Genomic DNA, 16,063 nt, shown 5'->3' on the forward strand with positions numbered 1-16,063 from the left:
TACTGAACCTCCTGGCTTTCAGCCCCATATGATGTCCACCAAGCCCCAGTGTCACAAGAAGGGGAGAAAAACAACTCCCTATTCCTTTTCCCTCTCAAAAAAGGTACTTCTTCACATCTTTAATTTTATTTAAAGCATCTTCACCCTTTAACAGAAAAAAGGCTTCCTTGTAGTCTAAATGACACCACACAAAAGGAAAAGGAATGAGGAGGGAGGAGGAAAAATGGCAAACAGACGCTAGTTCTTAGTTACGTAGTTCCTGTAATGACCAGCTGGAACAGAAAGAATTCAAGGAGAGGAAGAGAGTTGAAATGGTGGAGGGAGCAGGGCCTCTGAATACCAGTTGCTGGAAACCGCAGGAGGGGAGAGAACTCTTGTGGGTTTACATTTGGGGCATGGCAGGGAGTTGGACTAGATGACCCTCGGGGCCCCTTCCAAATCTACAATTCTATGATTCTAACCTCCTCCAATGTAGGAATAAAGGGAAAGGGACCCCTGACCGTTAGGACCAGTAACGGATGACTCTGGGGTTGTGGCGCTCATCTTGCTTTATTGGCCGAGGGAGCCGGTGTACAGCTTCCGGGTCATGTGGCCAGCATGACTAAGCCACTTCTGGCGAACCAGAGCAGCGCACGGAAACGCCGTTTACCTTCCCGCCGGAGTGGTACCTATTTATCTACTTGCACTTTGACGTGCTTTCGAACTGCTAGGTTGGCAGGAGCAGGGACCGAGCAACGGGAGCTCACCCTGTCGCGGGGATTCGAACCGCCGACCTTCTGATCGGCAAGTCCTAGGCTCTGTGATTTAACCCACAGCGCCACCTGCGTCCTGATAATGTAGGAATAGCCTGAGGCAAAAGTTCCAAAAGCACACCTTCAACCTCCCCTCATACAAGATGCCTTCTAGGACAATACCAGTGCTAAAGAACAGCCAGAATCTGCCCACAAGAACATAAGGAGAATGTTGCTGGGACAGGCGAAGGGCCCCCCTGGTCCAGCCTCTCACAGTGGCTTGTGGGACACCCGTGAACAGGATTCGAACACAACACCCCCTCTGGGATCCAGAAGAATTGCTGCCTCCCACCTTGGAGGCACAGAAATAGCCATCACTGGTCCTCACAATTCAGGAACCAGGCAAAAACATCCCTCTTTTTCCCAGGCCTTTGACTAATTAAACAATATATGGCCTTTTAATCTCTCTCTTTGTGTGTGTGGTGGTGGAATTTGCATTTGTATCTCTGGCATGTATCTATGTGTTTTTATATTGCAACCAGCCCTGTGATCCTCTGAGAAAGAGAGGCAGAGAAATTGAACAAATAACAACATTGATATGAATAATCATAAATGATCTCTTCTCCCTCCTTTCCGCTCTCCTCCTCTTTTGCCCCCCCCATCTCCAAGGCACAGAGAGTCAGAGATTCCACCCCCCTCCAATAACCTGTCTATCACCCAGAAGGCACATACTCCCCCTTCCCTCCCCCTCCCACTTTAAACCTCCCCCCTCCGAGATTGGCGCGCTTCATTACTGAACCAAGATGAAGATAGATTGCCTGATTTAGCGTAAACATATGCTGCAATTCCAGTTCTGGGCAGCGTTCGTGCAGGAGTAATTGGTATTGATTTTCTCCCTGCTCCCCCCCACCCCCACCCCTGGAAGGCCTTTCACAGGCCAGAGCACACGGGATTACCCATGCAACGAGGGGGGTACGTGGGTGGGATGGCACACACACACACACACACACACTGAGATGCGGTCACAGGGTTGCGCTTTTGGGGACAGGGGAAGATGGGCCGAGATGGGGTCTTGACAGCTCCACCGTTCTGAATTCCACACGTGGGCTCAGATGCGTGAAGGGCAAGGCCAGAGCACGTGCCCCCATCATCCCAGAGGCGGGGGGTGATTCATATGCTTGGCCCCGCCATTGGAGGACCAGTATAATGAAATAATAATAATAATGATAATAATAATAATAATAATAATAATAATAATAATAATAATATATTTATACCCCGCCCATCTCGCTTGGTTTCCCCAGCCACGCTGGGCGGCTTCCAACAAAATATTAAAATACAATAACCTATTAAACATTAAAAGCTTCCCTAAACAGGGCTGCCTTCAGATGTCTTCTAAAAGTCTGGTAGTTGTTGTCCTCTTTGAGATCAAGTGGGAGGGCGTTCCACAGGGCGGGTGCCACCACCAAGAAGGCCCTCTGCCTGGTTCACTGTAACCTCGCTTCTCGCAGGGAGGGAACTGCCAGAAGGCCCTCGGCGCTGGACCTCAGTGTCCGGGCAGAACGATGGGGGTGGAGATGCTCCTTCAGGTAATTTGGACCGAGGCTGTTTAGGGCTTTAAAGGTCAGCACCAACACTTTGAATTGTGCTCGGAAACGTACTGGGAGCCAATGTAGGTCTTCCAGGACCGGTGTTATGTGGTCTCAGCAGCCGCTCCCAGTCACCAGTCTAGCTGCCGCATTCTAGTTGTAGTTTCCAGGTCACCTTCAAAGGTAGCCCCAGGGTCTCATCCTGCGTACCAGATGGAGCTGATAAACAGCTGCCCTGGACACAGAATTGACCTGGGCCTCCATGAACAGCTGCGAGTCCAAAATGACTCCCAGGCTGCGCACCTGGTCCTTCAGGGGCACAGTTACCCCATTCAGGACCAGGGAGTCCTCCACACCTGCCTGCCTTCTGTCCCCAAAAACGGTACTTCTGTCTTGTCAGGGTTCAACCTCCATCTGTTTGCTAAGAAGCAAACTGGATCAGGACAACGGGCTGTCTAGCCCAGCGTCCTGCTCTCACAGCAGCCAGCCAGGTGCCTCTTCTGGGAAACCCACAAGCAGAATTTGAACACAAGAACCACTCGACCTTCCTGCGGTTTCCAGCAACCGGTATTCAGAAGCATCGCTGCCTCCGACTGTGGAGGCAGCGCATAGCCATAGCGGCTAGTAGTCAACCCCAGCCCTCTCCTCCTCCATGAATTTGCCTAATCCTCTTTTAAAGCCACCCAGATCTGCCATCTCTGCCTCCTGTGGCAGAGAGTTCCATAGTTCAACCATGCAAAGACGGACTTCCTTTGATCTCTCCCGAAATTGCACTGACCACTCGCAGCAAACCCAAGGAGATCAGATGAGTGCCGTCGTTTCGCAGCAAAGCCAGGAGTTCCAGAGGCCATGTAGGACCGTGAGCAGAAAAGCCAATACCTGCCCCCCCTTGCACCGTCTCCCCACAAAAGAAGACCGCCCCAACTCTCACCAGTGTAAACGAAGCGTCCTGGCGCTCCTTTGCAGAACTGCTTCGATTTGTAGGAGAGGGTCACTTCCACCACTCCGGGAATGTGCCTTGGCGGAGTCTGCACACGGATTGCGTGCGGCGTGATGAGCTGTTAAGAGAGGAGGGCAGACATATAAAAGCAGAACAAGAGCCAATGGCAAATTGAGACCAGCATCCTGTTCTCACAGATCATTGAAATTGAAATACTTTATTTTCACTTGTACAACTTGTATACGGTGAGATTACATGAGCACCCCCAACCCAGCACTCTTAGTCTTAATTCCCCTCGTTTACTAACGCACACCCACCAAACCCGAAAGTCAGTTGCCCTGTTGTTATCTTTTCATTCAGCAGCCTAACAGCCCACGGATAGAAGCTGTTCTTTACCCTGTTGGTGTGATTAATCATGCGTGGTGCTGTGGGTTAAACCACAGAGCCTAGGGCTTGCTGATCAGAAGGTCGGCGGTTCAAATCCCCGCGATGGGGTGAGCTCCCGTTGCTCGGTCCCTGCTCCTGCCCACCTAGCAGTTTGAAAGCACGTCAAAGTGCAAGTAGATAAATAGGTACCACTCTGGCGGGAAAATAAATGGTGTTTCTGTGCACTGCTCTGGTTTCGCCAGAAGCAGCTCAGTCCTGCTGGTCACATGACCCGGGAAAACTGTCTGTGGACAAACGCCGGCTCCCTCGGCCAGTAAAGCAAGATGAGCACCGCAACCCCAGTCGGCCACAACTGGGCCTAATGGTCAGGGGTCCCTTTACCTTTACCTATAACTTCTGCCCGAGGGCAGTTGATCAAGAAAGTGCCAGCCAAGGAGTGAATCATTCCTGAAAATTTTCCTCACTCTCCTGAGGCAACATTCTTCCGCTATTTCATCCCGCGGATTCATGGGACATCCCATAATATCTTGTGCTGTATTCACCACCCTCATTCCGGTGGCCCCTTCCTGAACTTTTATGGAGCTCTGGGGCTGCCGCTGGGGAACCAGAGGCCACTGAACCTGAATTCCACGGACCGGAGACCGCAGAAACACCTCCCAGAGCACTGTCAGGCCAGAATCGGGACCCTCATGAGCACCTTTCCCCGAGGAACCCAATGTCCCCAATAGGACCTTGCCTATACAGCAGGTCAGGGAAGGCAGGAGACTATGGAAAGGAGGAGGAGATGACCATTGCAGTGGGTTGGACTAGATGATCCTTGGGTCCCTTCCAACGATTCTATGATTCTATCTTCAGGCCAGAAGGCTGGCCCTTTAAGAGCTATCCACAAGGCAGCAGGCCTGTAGCTTAGCAGAAGAGCATCTGCCTGGGGTTCAAGTCCCCAGAGATCCCTGCTTGCAACCCTGGAGAACGACAGCTGCCAGTCAGAGAAGACAATACTGGGCCTGGTGGGCCACACAGTGGTCTGGCTCTGGATAAATCAGCATGCTTTTTTCCCCTGTGGGATCCAGCACCAGACTAGAACACCCTTCCTTTTCATCAGTTAAGTTGCCAACCACAGCTGGGCAACCAGACGCAGAGGCCTCTCTATGCTGCAACCTCCATTGTTTTGCTGCTAGCTTGAACTGTCATGGCTCCCTGCAAAGCACCCTGGGAGCTGCCATTGGGTGAGGCTGCTCGCACATCTCTGTTTTTTTTGGGGGGGGGGGAACGATTGGCAAACCAAGTTTCAAGTCCTCAGTGTGCACATAAAAAGAAATCGTTACTTAGGGGAACTGAAATTAATTCTAAATTATATTCCGGAAACGTGGGAGATTTCAAGGGGTCAAAAAATAATAATGGATGTACCGTGCTATATTACAAGCAAAAAAAAATTGTTTTGATGAATTGGAAGAGCTGCAAAATGATTCCATTGGGCACATGGATTGATAGTATAGACAGATTAGCTACATACGAACGAATTGCATGTCGATGCAAAATAAGAATGGATAAATATGAAGAAATCTGGAACGAATATTTAAGCGATAAGGCGGATAGTGGTGGGAAGTAGAGGGAGGAGAGAGAGGAATATTGTTAAAAAAGATGTAGTCGTAGGTATATCAGTGCATTCAAATCCGACTTGTCAAATTGTGTTAATATGGTTTTTGTTGTATGTGTCTTTTGCGGTTGATGTTTGTATGGAAAAGATGATTAAACAAATTAAAAAAAGAAGTCCTCAGCATGCCCCTGGAGACTCACCTCGCTCCACACCAACATGGTGCCAAAGACCACCTGCAGCCCGTCAAAGAAGTTGTCCCCGATGACGATGACGGTGGCGCCGCCCGTCGTCCAGCCTTCGCTGGGGCTGATGGCTTTGATGCAGGGGGTGGCAGCTTCAGGCAGGGAGGGGGGAGAGACAAGGCAGAGAGTCAGCAACTGGGGTGAGCGGAAGAAGAGAGGTGTAAGAAGGGAAAGTGGGCAGTGATGTGGGGCGATGAGGAGGGCAAACGGGAAGGCAGTGCATGTCGGAGGGAAGGAAAAATAGGTAATGAAGGGGGTTGGACTAGATGGCCTTCGGGGGTCCCTTCCAACTCTACAGTTCTCTGATTCCAGGCTTCCGAGCCAATGAGGATTATAGAGAACCATAGGCTGTGACAGCCCCAAGAGAAAGGTGGTCCTCCTTCATAGAATCGTAGAGTTGGAAGGCATGCAAAGGGCTATGTAGTCCAACCCCAAATCATTTGCCCATATTAGTGCACAGAAATAATAATAATAATAATAATAATAATAATAATACAGTGGTACCTCTGGATGCGAACGGGATCCGTTCTGGAGCCCCGTTTGCATCCTGAAGCGAACACAACCTGAGTCTGCACATGCGCGTGTCACGATTCGCCACTTCCGCACATGCGCGTGACGTCGTTTTGAGCGACTGCGCATGCGCAAGTGGCGATACCCGGAAGTAACATGCTCCATTACTTCCAGGTCGCCACAGAGCGCAACCCGAAAATCCTTAACCTGAAGCTACTTCAACCCGAGGTATGACTGTAATAATAATAATAATAATAATAATAATAATAATAATAATTTATTTATACCCCGCCCATCTGGCCGGGTTTTCCCAGCCACTCTGGGCGGCTTCCAACAAAGTTTTAAAATAAAATAGTTGCTGTCGTCATCTGTCTGTCTCGAGAGTCAATGGAGTGTGCCTCCAGGGGTGAAGTCAAACCACTGCATTAGCAGTACCAAAGGGTACTGCGCACGTCTGTGCAGCATGCATGGGGGACCTGAGCTGCCCAGATGACAAGATCCCTCTCTCGGCCTCACCGATGGGGTCCAATGAAAAGCAGAGTGATATGTTAGGCACCAGCTTGCCGGAAGGAGGCGTACAAGGCGCCACAGAAAATAATATATGGAGATGAGCAGTGATCATTGCAACACATCAATGTACAACTGTGAGATTCTTTCGTAAACCTAGAATCTGTGATAAGGTCTGGCTGCGATAAGATCTGACGCCTGAGTTTGCCACTGCGCTGCTGCAACACAGACCTTCAGAGGGGTCCAGCCTCCTTGCCCGCCTGCCGTGCTTGGAGTTGTTGTGAACAAACATGTTATCAGACACCGCCAGGACATGGCCGTCCACATTGACTGTCGTCGACACCACAACCTAAAGGGGAAGAGAGATTAGGGGTTTGCCAATGAGGAGGAGGAGACATCGAGACTCCCTACAAAAACAGCAATTTCCTGGTCCTCAGAAGGTAGAAAAACAGGCTAGACAACCATTGGGGTCATTCCATCAGAGACTGGACACCGTCCAGGACTATAGGGTGATGTCTGCCCCTGTCCTGCCCCACTGAGCATCTCTGATGCAATTTGTCACAGCCAGATTTGCCCCTTGATGCCTTTCAGCTGCTTGGCTGCACATTCTCTGCACAAAGAAATAAGGTGGAAGGCCAGCTGCCAATTTGCACACTGGCAGGTGTGCAGGCTGGGGTCATTTTGGACTCACAGCTGTCCATGGAGGTGCAGGTCAATTCTGTGTCCAGGGCAGCTGTCTACCAGCTCCATCTGGTACGCAGGATGAGACCCTCCCTGCCCGCGGACTGTCTCGCCGGAGTGGTGCATGCTCTGGTTATCTCTCGCTTGGACTACTGCAATGCGCTCTACACGGGGCTACCTTTGAAGGTGACCCGGAAACTACAACTAATCCAGCCAGACTGGGGACTGGGAGTGGCCGCCGAGACCATATAACACAGGTCCTGAAAGTTCTTTATTGGCTTGCAGGACATTTCTGAGCACAATTCAAAGTGTTGGTGCTGACCTTGAAAGCCCTAAATGGCCTCAACCCAGTATACCTGAAGGAGCATCTCTGCCCCCATTGCTCAGTCTGGACACTGAGGTCCAGCGCGGAGGGCCTTCTGGCAGTTCCCTCACTGCAAGAAGCTAGAGAACCAGGCAGAGGGCTTTCTTGGTAGGAGCACACGCCCTGTGGAACACCCTCCCATCAGATGTCAAGGAGATAAGCAACTATCTGACTTTTAGAAGACATCTAAAGGCAGCCCTGTACAGGAAAACTGTTTTTGAATGTTTTATTATATTTTTATATGTGTTGGAAGCTGCCCAGAGTGGCTTGGGCAATGCAACCAGAATGGCAGGGTATAAATGATAAACTTATTATTATTATATTATTATTATTTCTCTGATGAGTTTCTTTAAAGAAATTCTAAAATGTCCATTGGTGTCTGGCTATTGCAGGGGTGTGCGTGGAACCGCACATAAACTGTGTTTCTGCAGGGGAATGGAGAATCCAGAACATTTTAAAGTCATCTGGCCGATTTTTACTTCCTATGCTTCGGACGTAAGACGCTCAACATGCAATATCCACGCCAGCTTGGGAAATATAGATGCCTGGGTTTATATTTCTTCTTCCTGCTATTCGTTGTGTGTTTGCTTGCTTGCTGTATATGGCGTGATGCAATACCCCACTAGCACACTTTGGGTCTGTGAATAATGCCAGCCTCACGCAAGGAAAGGGGAGCCCAGCCCACGCCAGAGACCTCAGCAGGACCCAGTGGGGCCACGATGTCTGTGGGGGCAAGAAGGGGCTCCCTGGGCCTCAACCGGCTCTGGCTGGCTGGCTGGGGGGCTTCATCATCAGGTTCCTCTCCTAACGATATGGTAATTGTGACATTTTTACATGATTAGCAGCCATTCCAATTTGCATAGCGCGGGTGCCTGGGAGCGAAAGCACACCCACCTTGATGAGGGAAGGAGCAGCAGCAGCAGCAGACGCCGCCGCTACAGGCGAGAGGCGAGTGCGAACCACGCTTGGTAGCAGAGGTAGATTTAGGCAAGCGAGACCAACTCGCTCGCACTGGGTGCCGAGCCCAGAGGGCACAGCGGGGGGGGGAATTGCAACAATGATGAACAACGATTAAATACAATAAACTCTGCTTATAGAGATGGGAGACACAGAAGCAGACCAACAAACGAACGTGTTTGCATTAGGGGATGTCCTGAAGTAGAGGACCTCTTGCGCTGCCCCTTATATAATGAAGCTTGAGAAAGATTTTTAGCACCTATAATGACAAGGTCCCCTGGCCAGAACCTCTCTGACATGATTTTATATCTCCTCGCAGACACAGATAAGTATGTGACCTCTCTCTTTGCAACTGCCGCTAGGAAAATTAGAGCAAATTATATAGCCAAGGTAGCCACCAACTGTAAAGGAGATGAATTTATGGTGCTGTGGGTTAAACCACAGAGCCTAGGACTTGCCGATCAGAAGGTCGGCGATTCGAATCCCCGCGACGGGGTGAGCTCCCGTTGCTCGGTCCCTGCTCCTGCCAACCTAGCAGTTCAAAAGCACGTCAAAGTGCAAGTAGATAAATAGGTACCGCTCCAGCGGGAAGGTAAACGGCGTTTCCGTGTGCTGCTCTGGTTCGCCAGAAGCGGCTTAGTCATGCTGGCCACATGACCCGGAAGCTATACGCTGGCTCCCTTGGCCAATAAAGCGAAATGAGCGCCGCAACCCCAGAGTCGGCCATGACTGGACCTAATGGTCAGGGGTCCCTTTACCTTTACCTTTTATATCAAGCTAAAACCTCAGTGCCTAGGACTTGCCGATCGTATGGTCGACGGTTCGAATCCCCGTGGCGGGGTGAGCTCCCATCGGTCCCAGCTCCTGCCCCCCTAGCAGTTCGAAAGCACCCCTAAGTGCAAGTAGATAAATAGGTACCGCTTTATAGCGGGAAGGTAAACTGCGTTTCCATGTGCTGCGCTGGTGCTGGCTCGCCAGAGCAGCTTCATCACGCTGGCCACGTGACCCGGAAGTGTCTCTGGACAGCGCTGGCCCCTGGCCTCTTAAGTGAGATGGGCGCACAACCCTAGAGTCGGACACGACTGGCCCGTATGGGCAGGGGTACCTTTACCTTTATATTCTATCTTTATCACCAAACTCCGAATATAATTGCACATTGTATTAATCAACATTATTTTTTAATATATTAGTGGCCATGTGACAATTTCAGCTTATAAATTTTATTGTTTAATGTCTTAACTTGTATATTAAGGTACTTTTATAGCTCTGTTTAGAGTAGGCAATGTCTTGATAATATAAATGTTTTAAGTTTTTGTATCAATCCAGTATATTTTCTTTTAATCATTGAATGATTCTGTGTACATTGCGGCAGCCTTTGGCTATGAGCAATAAAGCTGACTGACTGACTGATTGACAAACAACGGAAGGCAAGAGGTGAGGGGCCTCCGATTTTTGCCGCTGCAGAGGGCACTGCTGAAGTTTTAAAGCTCAAATTTCAGTTGAAATTCCTGCATTGCAGCTGGTTGGACTGGATAACCCTTGAGGGTCCCTTCCATGATTCAAAGTCCGCTCTAGGCAATGGCGGAAGCCAGCAGGCCACAGGCACACCCGTCCCCACCTAAACACTGTGACCCTGGTTACAAATTGTTTCCCGAGCCCTAAGACTTGGGGAACTAGTCATCTGCAAGAAAACCTTCTCCCGTATCAACCAGCCCATGACTGAATCTCAGCGGGTGAGAATGGGACTCCTGAGGGCCCTCTCGCTGGGGAAGGGCCTTTTCAGTGGTGGCTCCTTGTGTGTGGAAATCTCCCGATCAAGGTGTGTCTCTGGCCCCATCTCACTGTAGCATCTTTCTCAGTGGCTCTTTGGAGAGGACCAGATCGCTCCTGCTGTGGTTTTTGTCAGGAAGGAACAGAAGTAGCAGGTGAAAGGGAAAATGGGGTGCGTCTCACCTGAAAGCGTCGCATGTCCCGGGGGTTCCCTGCATTCTTCAGGCAGTTCTGGTTGCATTTGAGGAAGAACTTGAGGAAAAATCTAGAAGGAAGAGGAGAAAAGAGGGCGTTGCACTTACCCAGAGAGAAGCCATTGCTCTGGGTCTCCTCGGTGGTCAAGTCAGAGATTGTGTCTGCTGGGCACCTTGGGGCTGGTAGGGCAGAAAGCAAGGAGCCCAACAGCAGGGGGCGCCAGAGCCAATGTTGGGAAGCCAACCAGGCTGAGTACGTTTCCAAGCACAATTCAACGTGTTGGTGCAAATGGCCTCGGTCCAGTATACCTGAAGGTGTGTCTCGACCCCCAACATTCTGCCTGGACACCGAGGTCCAGCACCGAAGGCCTTCTGGCGGTTCCCTCGCTGCGAGAAGCAAAGCTACAGGGAACTAGGCAGAGGGCCTTCTCAGTAGTAGCGCCCGCTCTGTGGAACGCCCTCCCATCAGACGTCAAAGAGAAAAACAACTACCTGACATTTAGAAGACATCTGAAGGCAGCCCTGTTCAGGGAAGTTTTTAATGTGTGACATTTTAATGTATTTTTAATCTTTGTTGGAAGCCGCCCAGAGTGGCTGGGGAAACCCAGACAGATGGGCAGGGTACAAATAATAAATTCTTATTCTTATTCTTATTCTTATTATTATGGCAAGACTGTAGAAAGAGCTGGTGGGCAAAGCCAACCTCTGAACTGGCTGTAAGTAAGGCAGGCAGTAGGTGGGAGCAGGCTGAGGTTGGCAGGGCACTGCCCAATTTGCCCCGACAGACAAGGTTTCATGGTGGTCACCAGATTCCAAGCCCTGGTTCCTTGCCTGATGGTTTGGCTCAGGTGCTCTGGCCAACTTGGCCGCAGAGAAGTTCAAGAATGATTTTTTCCAAGAAGAAAGCAACAGTATCCAAGCACCTTCTCTGGTCAAACAAGTCTGGACTGTGGCCAGTGCCTGACCAAACCCCTTTCCCAACACCCTTGTCCACCCAGCCCCAATCCTCGCCTAAATGGATCACGCACCCTTTGCCTCCCTTCCTCCCATGCGCCTGGTGGTTGCGCTGGCCCTTTAAGGCAGCCCTGAAATGCACCCTTCTCTGCTTAAGAGGGTATTGATTGGAAACTGATCCCCGGCTGCCTCCGAGGCAGCTAATGGGCTTTATTGCTGCAGAGAACGATCAATCAGGGAATACAAACCCTGGAGATATCTGAGCCCTGGGGGGGCGGCGGCGCAGATGGCAGGGAGTGTGGGGCGAGGGAGGCCTGTGCTGGATGCAGATCCGAGCCACAGCTTCACACGCCCAGCTCCTTCCAGGAGATGCAGAGATACCTGGAGTCACCCCCAAATTGCCACTGGGGTGCATGGTATAATGTTCTGCTTTCTGCGCCTTTCGTAGCAGCCTGAGAATTGCTCGCTTTGCTGGGCTGCTGTTCAAGGCAAGGGAGTTTCTAAAGCAGAGGTCGGATGTCTAATTCTACAATTCTGTGATTCCATGAGCTCACTGTGAGTTCCCAAAGCAGACAGGGAGCCTGGGTGCCCGCCTTTAATGGGCATGAGAAGCTGGGCATGAGAAACTGCGGAGAGCGCCAGGCCCTCAGGGCAGCGCACAGAACTGGCAACTTCTGTGCATCCTGGGAGCTGTCAGCGGCTAAAGTCTGACACCAGCCACACCCTCACGGTGCATTTAAAGCGCATGGCTTACCCCAAAGAGTCCTGGGAGCTGTGATTGATTAAGGGTGCTGGGAATGCTCACGAGGATGGAAGAATGAGGAAATCCCGACGAAAGAAAAATTGATGAGCTACGCAGAGCTGGCTAAATTGACATACAAATTGCGGGACAAGGACAACTGTGACTTTAAGGAAGAAGGGGAGCTTTTTACAACTGATCTAAAAAGACAACAAAATGAATTGGACTTCTTGGCAGGTTTTGAATAAACATACACCAATTTATTAGTTGGCAACATGGTAGATAGATAATGTAAGGATATGCATAATTTTATAAAACATCCAGGGAATAATATGTGCTGAGAAATCAGAGAGAGGAGCTGAGGGGAGGGTTTGAAGGGGGAAATAATGAATATGATATTTTTGATAATTTGTTATGTTGAAATTGTTAATAAAAACATTAAAAAGGGGTGCTGGGAATGCTAATGGCCTGAGGGGCAAACCGCAGCTCCCAGGATTCTTTGGAAGAAGCCACAGGTTTTAAACATACAGTGTGATTGTGACCTTAATGGGCTCGGCTTGGAAGTGGCAGAAGCTGACTGGTTTTGGGCCTCCGTCGGCAACGCCAGGAGAAGTGATTCCATGAGGCATGTCCAAAGATCCTTTGCCAAGGTCACAGGGAGCCCTGGCAAGTGGACTGGGTGCATCCGCAGCAACGGCTTGCCAGACACGCCATGGATCGCAAGATGTGGCAAAGATCCCTTGATTGTTTGCCAGGATTCCCAGGATCCTGAGGAAGGTGTGCCAAAGACGACAGCCGAGGGATGATCCAGGGTCCCGAAACCAAGCCTTATGAGGAGTGGTTGATGGAACTGGGTATGTTTAGCCTGGATAAGAAGGGACTCGGAGGTGGCTCCCGGTGGAGTACAGGGTCAGGTTTAAGGGGCTGGTTTTGACCTTCAAAGCCCTATGCAGCCTAGGACCCACGTACCTATGGGACCACCTCCCTGGTGTGCCCCGCGGAGGACCTTAAGGTCCACAAATAACAACACTTTGGAGGTCCCAGGCCTCAAGGAGGTTAGATTGGTCTCAGCTAGGGCCAGGGCCTTTTCAGCACTGGCCCCGACGTGGTGGAATGCTCTGTCACAAGAGACTAGAGCCCTGCGGGACTTGACATCTTTCCGCAGGGCCTGAAAGACAGAGCTGTTCCACCTGGCCTTTGGTTTGGACTCAGTCTGACCCTTATGTTTTCCTCACCTTATGGTCTTGATTTATCAGCTACTTTAAAATGAGGTTGCATTTTAAATTGCATTTTAACCTGTATTTTAAATTGGTTTCCCCCCCCCTTTCCTCCTCCCCCTTTCCTCCCTATTATGTTTTTACTGTGATTTTATTAGTGTTAGCCGCCCTGACCCTGGCTCTGGCCGGGGAGGGCGGGGTATAAATAAAATTTGTTATTACTATTATTATCATTATTAGACAGCCATCTTCACATATTCAAAAGGTTGTCACATGGAAGATGGAGCAAGCTGGTTTTCTGCTGCGCCAGAGAAGAGAATCTGAACCATCTGATCCCGAATAAACTTTCCGATGCTGAGAACTGTCTGACAATGGAACGGGCTACCTCGGAAGGTGGTGAACTCTCCCTGGCTGGAGGTTCTGAGGTTGGGTCGCTGCTTGCCAGGGATTCTTTAGCTGCGATTCCTGCATTGCGGGGGGTTGGACTAGATGACCCCTGGAACCCTTCTAACTCTACAATTTACGATTCTGCAATCTTTTGAAAAGGACCGGGGAAGAGGGAAAGGAAGAAAGAAGTGGGCCGAGGGGAGAAGGAGCAGCTGAGAAAAAAAATCCTGAAAAGATGGATGGAAGCCAGAGAATACGATTCCTTCTCCAACCGCATTCCGGGCTGATGAAATATTTAGGATGCTTGTGTAGGGTCCTATAATTGTCATCCTAGCATCAATAATTAAGGGGCGGCAGCCGTGCCTGCTCTGGAGAGGACCGGGAAGGCTGGGAAGAGAGGAAAAGCCAGCTCTAAATACACCACACACACACACACACACACACACACACACACACACACACACAAACACACAGCCTATAGCTGTCAGCTTTTCCCTTTTCTTGCGAGGAATCCTATTCGGAATAAGGGAATTTCCCTTTAAAAAAGGGAAAAGTTGACAGCTATGACACACAAACACTCTGCCCAGTCGTTGCTTTGCAGAACAACTTAGGCTGGCAATTTAAGGGCAGTGGATGCAATAGTAGGGTTTTGGGGTTTTTAAAAAAGTGAGATGAGCGCCACAACCCCAGAGTCGGCCACGACTGGACCTAATGGTCAGGGGTCCCTTTACTTTACCTTTTAGGAGCAGAGGAATCTGCCTTATATTGAGCCGCTGGTTGTCCAACTAGCTCAGTAACATACCCTTCAACATTTCTCCAGTGAAAATAGGGACATTATTATTATTATTATTATTATTATTATTATTATTATTGCTGTTACAGTGGTACCTTGGGTTACAGACGCTTCAGGTTACAGACTCCACTAACCCAGAAATAGTACCTCGGGTTAAGAATTTTGCTCAGGATAAGAACAGAAATTGTGCGGCGGCAGCGGGAGGCTCCATTAGCGGTGCTTCAGGTTAAGAACAGTTTCAGGTTAAGAACGGACGTCCGGAATGAATTAAGTTCTTAACCCGAGGTACCACTGTATTATTATTATTCTACACGGTCCTTCTGACTGGCTTGCCCCAGCTACCCTGGGCTGCTTCCAACATATATAAAAACATAATAAAACATTCAACATTTTGAAACTTCCCTATACAGGGCGGCCTTCAGATGTCTTCTAAAGGTTCTAAAGTTACTTATCTACATGGCTTGGGGGGGTTGCATAACTCCATACCCTCCAACATTTCTCCAAAGAAAATAGGGATATCCTAAGGAAAAAGGTAAAGGTAAAGGGACCCCTGACCATTAGATACAGTCGTGGCCGACTCGGGTTGCGGCGCTCATCTCGCTTTATTGGTCAAGGGAGCCAGCGTACAGCTTCCGGGTGATGTGGCCAGCATGACTAAGCCGCTTCTGGTGAACCAGAGCAGCGCATGGAAATGCCGTTTACCTTCCCACCGGAGCGGTACCTATTTATCTACTTGCACTTTGACGTGCTTTCGAACTGCTAGGTTGGCAGGAGAAGGGACCGAGCAACGGGAGCTCACCCCGTCATGGGGATTCGAACCACTGACCTTCTGATCGGCAAGTCCAAGACTCTCGTTTAACCCGAGGTACCACTGTATTATTATTATTATTCTACACGGCACATCTGACTGGCTTGCCCCAGCCACTCTGGGCTGCTTCCAACATATATAAAAACAGAATAAAGCATTCAACGTTTTTTAAGAATCTTCCCTATATAGGGCTGCCTCCAGATGTCTTCTAAAGGTTGTATAGTTACTTATCTGCTTGGCTTGGGGCGTTTGCACAACTCCATACCCTCCAACATTTCTCCAATGAAAATAGGGATATCTTAAGAAAAAGTAGGATCAAATCAGAAACTTGGATGGCTTCTGTAAATCTGGGACTGTCCCTGGAAAACAGGGACACTTGGAGGGTCTGCTAATCTCTACACAAATTGGCATTAGCTTTCCAAGGGTTCACACTGTGGATGTTCTCAGCGCTACCCGGAGATGACAGGGATTGAACTTCTGGCTTTCAAAGCAGATGTGTCCTTCCCCATTCCTCTCCTCCGGCTCCATCCCTTGTAGTAACCACTTTCCTACAAGCCTTTGAATTCTTCATCAGCTGTGCTTGCTGAGGCCGAGGGCCACCCGTTATTCCTGACATAGGTTCAGAGGCACCACTGCCTCCATGAGGTCTAGTTGCTTCTCAAGTACGGAGGAGCTGGTGGCAGCGCTTGAAATCCT

General features: G+C 49.8%; 1 protein-coding gene across 1 annotated transcript in view; it reads right to left on the reverse strand.

The window, feature by feature from the left end:
• The window catches only part of LOC308485435 (transcription factor COE1-like), a 93,923-nt gene that overhangs the window by 23,350 nt on the left and 54,510 nt on the right, over positions 1 to 16,063 (reverse strand). The window contains 4 exon segments of the mRNA XM_081021317.1: positions 3,252 to 3,378; positions 5,445 to 5,578; positions 6,735 to 6,852; positions 10,459 to 10,540. Coding sequence (XP_080877443.1) covers positions 3,252 to 3,378; positions 5,445 to 5,578; positions 6,735 to 6,852; positions 10,459 to 10,540 — 461 coding nt within the window.

This window comes from Podarcis pityusensis, assembly GCF_964106645.2.
Source record: "Podarcis pityusensis genome assembly, chromosome: 9".
In the NCBI taxonomy this organism is placed as follows: Eukaryota; Metazoa; Chordata; class Lepidosauria; order Squamata; family Lacertidae; genus Podarcis; species Podarcis pityusensis.